Source organism: Aegilops tauschii, chromosome 3, assembly GCF_002575655.3.
Source record: "Aegilops tauschii subsp. strangulata cultivar AL8/78 chromosome 3, Aet v6.0, whole genome shotgun sequence".
Taxonomy (NCBI): domain Eukaryota; kingdom Viridiplantae; phylum Streptophyta; class Magnoliopsida; order Poales; family Poaceae; genus Aegilops; species Aegilops tauschii.
Window position 1 is genome coordinate 104,737,193 of NC_053037.3, and position 9,545 is coordinate 104,746,737.

At 45.4% G+C, this 9,545-nt stretch overlaps 1 protein-coding gene across 4 annotated transcripts; it reads left to right on the top strand.

The window, feature by feature from the left end:
* Positions 1 to 697: 697 nt before the first annotated feature.
* Positions 698 to 8,803, top strand: LOC109770227 (uncharacterized). 4 transcript variants are annotated; one of them, XM_073510078.1, is made up of 5 exons: positions 698 to 944; positions 1,033 to 1,471; positions 6,592 to 7,263; positions 7,363 to 7,828; positions 7,925 to 8,803. In XM_073510078.1, the coding sequence occupies exons 1-5, from the start codon at positions 919 to 921 to the stop codon at positions 8,641 to 8,643; spliced, it is 2,322 nt and encodes a 773-aa protein (XP_073366179.1). In that variant the 5' UTR covers positions 698 to 918; the 3' UTR covers positions 8,644 to 8,803. The 4 variants fall into 4 exon arrangements, with proteins under 4 accessions (XP_073366179.1, XP_020184526.1, XP_020184527.1 ...); XM_020328937.2 differs by having other exon boundaries at positions 6,592 to 7,828; XM_020328938.2 differs by having other exon boundaries at positions 7,363 to 8,803.
* The last annotated feature ends 742 nt before the right edge of the window (positions 8,804 to 9,545 follow it).

The following is a 9,545-nucleotide window of genomic DNA, read 5'->3' on the forward strand; positions in this document are numbered from 1 at the left end:
CATGGTGCTCATCACTATCTAATAGCACACATATTAAGTTTTCCATGTTGTACACTTTTTCGACAGGGAGATGTAAATATAACTTGCGCAGGAAAAAAAACTAACACTATTCAATTTTGCAAAAATGGATCACATGTCACACGTTTTTGCTTGGACAACTAGAATGTCGTGAGCACCAAATGTCAAACGGGTAGACTCGGGAGATGCCATGCTTGTGGACAATGCCGGCGCACCGGAGAACATCTTTTTACACATGTTGCTTGCTTTTACAACTAGAAAGAAGGTCGTGAGATGCTTTTCCTTTCGCAAAAGAATACTCATGCGTTAGAAAGTCATGATAACTAGCATTTGCAAATATTGTATTTGAAACAAAACAAAAATGTACATGATCCCAGCAGTTGCGAGTATTGTACGCGGAGCAATGTGCGCCCAACAACTTGCACCTAGTACTCGCTCGCTATCACATGATGCGGTCCGGCGAACGATGGTGCCACGTCACCAGTCACAGGAATTAAAGGGAAAAACAATTTGGTCGCTGTCCATCACCTGTCGCCGTCCGCAGTAGTAAATGGGACGTGGGCCTCTCGCGCACGACACTGGCGCCAGCAAGGCATTAAATAAATATTATATCGAATAGTAATGAGGTACCAAAAATAAAGGTGGGGAGAGCGGGAAAGAGTAAATTATTCGCCTCGATCCTATCAAAACCTTGCCTCGAAGTATTAACTCCGTATCGTAATTGCTGCGTCTTTTAGATATGGACGACCTCCCTTTCCAACGCACGCCGCTTTCCTCTCCTTCCTTCCTTCCTTCCTTCCAGTGTCTACTCCTTCTCCTCCTCATCTCCCCCACAACACCGGCGCTCGTTGAGAAATCGCAGGTAGATTTGCGCGGAGGGGGCGCGTCGACGTCGCATCCATGGCCGCCGCCGCGTTCTCCATCAGGTTGGTGTGCGCAGCCTCGTCTCGTCGGCTTTTATGGTGGTCGTGTGTGCGTTTTTTTTCCTGATCTCCATTTGCGATTTGTCCGAAGGGGGTACGCGGCGAGCATGCGGAGCGAGGCGGCGGCGGAGGGTCGGCGTCCCTTGGGCATCGAACATCTCCCGCCTATCAAGGCGCCGAGATTCCGGTGGTGGGCGGACGAGCTGGCCTCCGCCGTGGCGGCTGCTGCTGCTGCGGCGGCGCCGTCCCTGAGGAGGTCGCCAGGGAAGGCGAAGCCGCCGAAGAAGAGGTCCATCTCTGACCTCTTCGCCGCGGCGCCCCCCTTGGACGTGCCCCCCGCCGGTGATAGCGGATGCAACGAGCAAACGGTGGTGGACGGCGACGAGGCGCTGTGCGCGATCGTGAGGCGGGCCAAGGAGGAGAAGAAGCGTAAGAGGAGACTGCAGGAGGAGCAGGAAGAGACGGCCGCGGCTGCCGCGCCGGACAGCAGCGGAGGGCGAGATCCGAGGAGGAATTTCGCTGCCACAAAGGTACGTGATGCAGCCCAGCCCAGCCCAAACCCAACACTGCCTGTCTATCAATGCAATCATATCATCTACTATATTGTTCCTATGTTTTTTACCCGGATTCCATTTTACTTTTGATCTGCTTGGGACGGGTAAATGCTTTGCGTGTCCATGAGACGAGGAATCTGAAAATATTTAGTACTACTCCGTATTAGATTTGGTTGACATTATGAAGATAATTTGGTTGCTACTTGTGGGGAGCAATTAGTTGTACCTTTACATGGGGGCAGTCCCATCGCCTCGCAGGATATTTTATGTAAGGATTGACTGTGCCGAATCCAGTTCCTAATCTGAACTGGGTGCGTGATAATTGCTGTGCTAAAGTTAGAACGATTATTGTGTTTTATTCTGTTGTATCATTACATTTCCTACCTCTTTACTGTTTTGTATGCGTAAATATTGTTATTTCATGCTTATTTTGTGGACTCTGATGGATTAGTCCAAGTTGGGGCTTAGGAAATTCGTATGAGGATTCTAGGGAACTTGGTGAGATGTATACCTGCAGCTGCTCATACACATAGTTAAGACCAATAACAGCTATGAGTCGGCTAGATCATGATGACCAACTAAACTAGTAGTGGCTCTAGACGAGACAAGCTAGCTAGTATACTGCAGCATATGTACCACATCTCATCGTACATGGTACATCGTCATCGTGTTTCCTTTTTCTCACACCACGCCCGGTAGGTTGTGAGCTGCATGCGTACTTGGTGTACCTCCTGCACATTTCAGCCGTGTGGACCCACGCTAGACTTTATCATAGGAAACGGACGTGGAGCAAGAACTTACCAGACCAATATCTTTTGCAGTTTTCTCTTGGATAGGAAACTTCTTTATTACATACCTTATACCTTTATTAGCATCTATTTTTTCATAAAAACCAAATATATAATCTGGGAATCTATTTAAGCCCATGATAGGTGGTGTGGAAATGTCTCAGAAGTCAGAACACCTTTGAGCATGCACAGGAATTGTGTTTAGTAGATGGTGGGAGTTTCCAGTGTGTCGCAGTCAACCTGTCACCATATGTTTGACATGATGCATGGTCTGCTGTTTGTACTCTCTTATGGAGTATTTCAATAATTATCTAGTTGACCAGATTAATAGGATAGAATTTTAAGAGGGTGTGGCTGAGGCAGGATGTTTGAAGTAATGTTGGAATATAACCTTCATTTCAACAGTTCCATCTGATATAAGCGTTTGAAGTTGTCTGATATAACGCATTAACTTTTAATATAGAGCGAATAACAATAATAATATTGTTTGACCCACCGTGCATGTGTTGCACCCATTAAGATTTTATAATTCATCTTATTATTTGGATCTCAAAGGATCAAATTGTGAATTTGATCTTTAAATTTATCACTCAACTATGAGCAGCTTGGTTATAAAATACGTTAATTTTCCTTCAATTAATAATTATTGTTATGTTCTACAACAATATTTATTATTGAGGAGGGTGAGCCCCCAAGCCGCTCTGTGTGAGCGACTCGGGCGGACACAACCCTTCCCGCCAGTGCCGAACAACGTCGCATCGTGAAGCCCTGCTGGCCGATCGGCGGCGGTGGCGGAGACTATGCTCGCGGCGCAGAGTGGTTCTCAGGCACGAAATGGAGTTCCTATGTGGTCTATGCCAGCGGCAAATGTGTTGCTGCTCGGATCTGCCGTGACCTGCTACGACTGCCTTCTCCCGCGTCAGTGTCATAATGCTGGACGTTAACCGTGCTGCGGCAGGAGACCATCGCATCGCCACGACTCATCTCCCTTCGATCCAAATCGAGGCCTTGAAGGTCTACCTGTCGGTGGCCACATGCGCTGCCCACCCCAGCTGCACCCTCCCTCAAGCTCACTCTATTCAAATGCCAACCTCTAGCGGCTCCACGCGGCACACCCTGCTAGTTATGGCTGCACCTCATGATTTCGTCCTCCCTACCCCCCCCCCCCCCCTTCTGCATCGACCTCTGGGTGGACATCTGGTTGTGAAATAATCGGCTGTGTTTGCCATCCCCTCCCCCATTTAGGATGTGCCACCTGCTGGCTCCCGCCAACCTCGATCTCCCCCATCACCCTCGCACACCACTTCTTCCCGTCCTGTCGATGATGACGGCGCCGCCGGGTTCGCCGACGTCGAGATTCCCCACCCACATGCGCATGCATGCCACCATTTGCTTGGCCAAGGGTGAGGCCGGTCACCCTAGATCAACCAGTCCAATCCACGAATCACGCCTCAGCATTGCCCAAGAGTGTCGTTACAATGGAACACTATCCTCAACTTTCATGTAGATCCTTGCGTCCTTGGTGGTGGTGCTTTTGAGGTGATACCCTTCGTGCTGGTCATGTAGCCCCGCCATCCATGTTCGACTCCTTGCCGACTCCTTGCCCCCTTCGGTGAACTCCTTCACAAATTGGCATCCTTGTGAGGTTTCTCCTTTCCTCCACCTCGCCGCCATTTGGTACCCTTGTTGAATTTTGGTTGTTATGCAGCGCCCTTCATTTACACTCCGCTTGGGGCAAAGAACACCCTTCCTATGGTGATAATTATATCACTAGTACTCTTTGAGATCATGTCATTTCATTATCGCTTGCCCCCCTCCCCCCCCCCCCCCCCCCTCCCTTGGACAAATGAGCACCCTTTCGGTGGAGAATCTGCGCATCCAATGAGCCAGAGTCTCTTCCATCTTCTTTTGCACTCAGTGTCGAGCCCACTCTCCTGTGTGTGCGGCTGTGGGGATGGCAACGTAGCAGCTCCTTAATGATGACTACTAGTGATCGTTGCTGGTGGTTTTGGCATTGACTGTTTTGAAGCTCTCACGTTGTCTTTTGGAGTCTGCCCCCTCCCTCACTATTATGGTTTTGAGATAACATGGGCCACATCACTAAACTCTCTAGCTTTGGAGGTTGTTATTTGCGTCGTGTCGATACCAATGTACTTGGTTTTTAGTGTTCTTCCTTCGGCAAGATGTTTCACCCAATGTTCAGGATATCAGTAACTGGCACCATATCAATCAGTTGCTGAGTAGGGATAAATAGGCGATTTTTTCAGTTAATTGGGTCGGCTATTTGATGTCCCACGAGTAGCGATTAGATGACCGAGATGCCGATTAACTGGCTGATATTTGGAATAATGGTATTACCCCTCAGGTTGTTAAGGTTTTTGATTTGGTTTCCCTTGTAAATGGGATCAAAAAGTTTCTTTGCAAGATATCAATTCAGGTGGGTAGCCCCCCTCCCCTCCCCCCCCCCCCCACCTGGTTTGACAGTTAAAAAAACATACTCCTTGGTATTTGTGTATATTTTGAGAGCCACCAACAACCTCATTATGCCATTATGTTATTAGTGTATATTTTGTTTGTTGTTCTTACCTTTTGGTATATATATATTCTTCCTTGCACATGTATTAATAAAAATAAATATATATTTATAAATAAAATCTGGGATTTCTTATAAGCTAGTTTACACTTTGTGAACACTATTTTGGCTGAAATTGGGCATGCACACATAGTACAAAGGCCTAGGTTTCGAAGGGGATAGCTGTGGATGGTAGGATGGCGAGGGTGTTTAGGCTTGGGCGCCATGACGGCTGGGGATAGATTGGTTCTGGCGGTAAACCTCCCCTTTTTCTATGTTTATTTCTTTGATCCCTAATCACACCCTAATTCCACAATTTTATAATGCAACTTGGAAGTAATTTAGGGAAGACTTGAACCGACTCAACTAACAAGGAAAGACCTAAACAGAATCCAAACAAACAAAACTTGGAAACCAAGAAAACCTATTCGGCTGGGTCCAATAACCCCCCCCCCCCCCCCCCCCCCCCCCCCTATTCTGGAGCAAGTATCACAGCGAGCTCGGTAAGGAGCTGAACTCCCCCTAGGAAGGTACGCCGTGCGCATGTTTGAGACGTGATGCCTGCCCAGATGGATGATAGGACGTGAGCCACACATTGCTGCTTTTCGGTGTGCCTTGCCCATCAAATACATCACTCCACACGGGTATGGTGTTCCAGATAGATGATAGGACGCTGGTTGGGTATGCCGCATGATTAAGGCATTAAAGCCAACATTTTTTTACCCTTAAGCCAGCTATACATCTATACTATACCCTGGTCATGGGGCCCTAAATTTCAGTCGCCCACCTTCGCCTCCACCATTGACAGGGCTGATTACAAATGCTTATTTTTGAGAGATGGGATGCTGGGAAGGTATAGATGAACAATTGGTGGAAAACTATAGAACCGACAGTAACCACTGGCTTTACAAACCTTTGTCTAGAAATGGCTTTGTATGTCTGAATTATGTTTTATTTGAATGGTTGAGAATAATTTTTTTTGTATGCTTTTCACTTGACTAGGAATTGACTGTTCCAGTTGTATTTGAATTTTCTCCATTATTTGAATTCATACTAAAATCTAATAGGCTGGTGTGTGAATGAATTATAATTATCCATCCCATTCATTATTGTGTATTTGCATCTGGATGTGAGTAGGATAATGTATGTGTAATCTGTTGCGATGTGTGCGGTCAACTAGAAACTGCTTTGCCGGGGGTAATCCTCCTTTTCTAAAAAAAGATGCTTTAGTTTACACATTTATATTGCTTATGGTTAGTTTATCATGTCATGCGATTTGTTATTTTGCACATAAAACTTGCCCGGAAATCTTATTTGCACACATTATGCAGGCATAAATTTTGATCTACTTTAATGCATATTGATTTTAGTTTGATCAACATCAAGCTAAGAATTTGGTAGGAGATTTTCTGTACGTGTACTCCTTGTAATAACATGGATATGAGTGTGCTATGACCAACAGTCAGTTGGCGTTCCGATCCAAATATTGTTTTTCTTTTATTTTTTACAAGTATACTTTGGCATAAATGTCTATGTACATATTTTCTATGGGTCAAATGTGTTTTTACGTCGTAAAGTGGTGTTAGCTGCATAGCAACTATGGCTGTAAATATTTGTGCATAATACTGCATTATTTTACGAATAGTTTTTTGTTTTACCTGGTTGTTACTTTTACATGACCCAACCTGTAGTCAGCCATCTGGGCCCACTCACAGTTATGCTGCTCAATTGTGCAGGAAGTACTTGAAAATTCAAATTTACCTGATGGACTGGATGCTTGCCCATCACAGAAACCTGAGCCTTCACAACATCGCAGAAAAGAGAGAGAAAGAAGTAAGAAGGGGAAGATCAATAGTGCAAGGAAGAAGGCTGACACAAAGAAGTGCATTGACAACAATAAAGTTGGCAAAGTGGGAAAATCACGAAATCTGGGAAAATCTCTCCCTAGGCAGGGCATTCTGAAGTACACAGAGCACACATCTGTGATAATGGCCAACGAGAAAGATGTCAATTCAAAAGGCAATGAAGTGATAGAACTATGCTGCAAATCAGTGAAGCGTGTCAAATTCTCAGAAGCAGATGGTGTAATTGACAGTAAGACACAGAGTTGTGAGCTACCCAAACGACAAAGTCTCTGCAAGCTGTTCTCGGATGCTATGGCTTCATTGTCATCCTTGTCATCGTCATCATCCGCGTCTATTGAAGGAGACAAATGCATAACTGCAGAAAGTAGTAGTTCTGACATGCCCAAGGAACCCTTTACTAAGACTACAGATGCAAATAAGCATTGCGATGATGAAGACTCTGCTGAGCCTAGTAACAGACAGATGTCTGCTCCATTCATTGATCTGAATATGACACCACCAGAATGTACTGATTTGGAGTGCACCTATGATTCAAATTTAGAGGTGCCCAATCTTGAGCATACACATGATGAAACTTTAAGTTCTGATGCTGAATTGCTTGCTGGTGGAGAAAACTTGATGAATTTGTCTTTTGGTTCACAGGGACTGGAAAGCCAACCACCTACTACTGACTTCGATAACATAAAGAGTTCAAGATCGGCAGGCACATTTTTGCATGGTGAGCCAATCAATGTTTCTGACATAGTTGCTGTTGGTTCTCCATTGAGCTTAAGAGAACTCGGTGAGACTCGTCGTGGTTGCAGTAATGTTTCAGTAAAAGATACCAGGACTACGAGTACATCTCCTTGTGCATTCCCAGACCATACATTTCAGGACTCATTTCAGCAGCACAAGACTTGGTTCTCCAGCAATGTGGATAATGTTGGCTCCCAGCTTTCTCGTGAATGTAATGTGTCTCGCAGCAAGGAGTTATATTCTCGTTCTGAGTTGAACGTGCAGCACGAGTGTAGTCCTTCTACGGGACAGACAGTTCGTTTGATGGGTAAAGATCTGACAGTTTGCACGACCAGAGGTGAATCGTTTACTGAGACTGCACAGAAACATACAGGTACTTCAACCAATGACTATCTTAAGACAAATGGGTTATTGCCACAAGGACAGCCTTTTTTCTCTTTACAAGCTCAAAGTTTCCCCAATGTTGCAGTAAATTCTACCGGTGCAACTCAAGCTTCAACACATCATGCAAGCACAAGTCAGGCACATTTTGGGTACAGGACTCCACATGATTTCAGTCACCCATTTCCTGCAGCAAATGTGTTTCCTGGAGTTCGATTGCCATATGAAAACAGGTATAGGGACTTTTCAAACTCGCGGACCAATCAGACTTTTCTATTGGGGTGTCCACCTCTTCCCAATCATAGTAGTGCAGCATTCCATCAGAATACGCCGCATCCCTGGCGTTATTTCTCTAATCCTATTGCTGGGGAAGAACCACCTGCAGCACCATTTTTGCCTATAACTGGACAGCACGGGACACCACCTTCGGTGTTCCATGCCAATTCGCCTCGGCAACATGTTGGGCATTCAGCAAGGTCGTCAGTTTGCGCTCTTAACTCTGTGAGTTATACACTCAGCCATCCAGGCCGGGTAGTTCAAGAAGTTTCCAACAGTACAAGAGATGCAGCCCTTCAGTCCAGAAATACAGAGAACCGAACAGGGCGAGCTGTTCCTGAAAATTCCAAAGCTTCGTCTAGTTGTCGCAGTGTGCAGAAGAGATCAGGACCAGTGAAGCTCATTCCCGGCGCGAAGCATATCCTTGTGCCAAGTGATAGCACGCATGGCGACTCTATGCCTGTGTACTCCTGTTTTTCCTTCGGAAGTAGGAGCGGAAATGCTGCAGGGTCTCAGAACAAAGGAGCATGATTGACTATGTGAAATGCTGTAAAATAGATTGACTACCCTGTAAGAATAGTTGCCATACTTTTTCGTGCTTTCTTTGCTTAGTACTTTCTCAGCCGAACCTGTATCCATGACTGGTGTGATCCAAAAGCATGCAATCTGATATTTTCTGTATTCGTCTAAATTTAAATGATTTCTGTTATTGGTAGATTGTGTTACCTACATTTCACATTGGCAACATGGTCATAGTAGGTGCAATTTGTTTTTCTGAGGTTAGTTTTCACTCGTAATGCAACGTCACATTTTTGATATAATTTCTTGGTATACACGAGGCACACTTCAATAACTCCTCAACACTCATAGGTCGCAATTGATCTGGCAAAGAAAAATACGAAGTCTCCGAGAACAAGTGGACAAATAGAATAGGGATAATTGGTTTTATACCTTAGGTGTGTCTCCCTCAGGATTGCCCTTACTTTCTGAAAACACATGGTCTTGCCCAACCCACTTTGGCGTGTTGTGCTTTTGCCCTTTGACCATTTGGTTGTCACTTTGAAGACTTCATAACTGATTCATACTAAATCAGAAAAATGCAAATAAGATACCAAAATATTCGGAAAAACATCACCTGTATGTCAATGTCACTTGTATTCATCAAAAAAGTGTTGGTAAGTGCCCATCCGATGTTTTTTCTGCCACGACTTCCACGAATGTCATTCCACGATGCGGCAAGCCCACTACAGTTAGGGCATCTCCAACGGCAATACTCAAACCCCCCACAATCGTCCAGACCGCACGTTCTGGACGTATTGTGCCATTCAATGTGGACCTGTATCGGTCCGTTGGGCGGTCCGGACGTACTTTCTCCTGCAAACTGAAGACAAATTTGGGGGGCTTTGTGGATGTCCAGATAGCACCCACGTCCA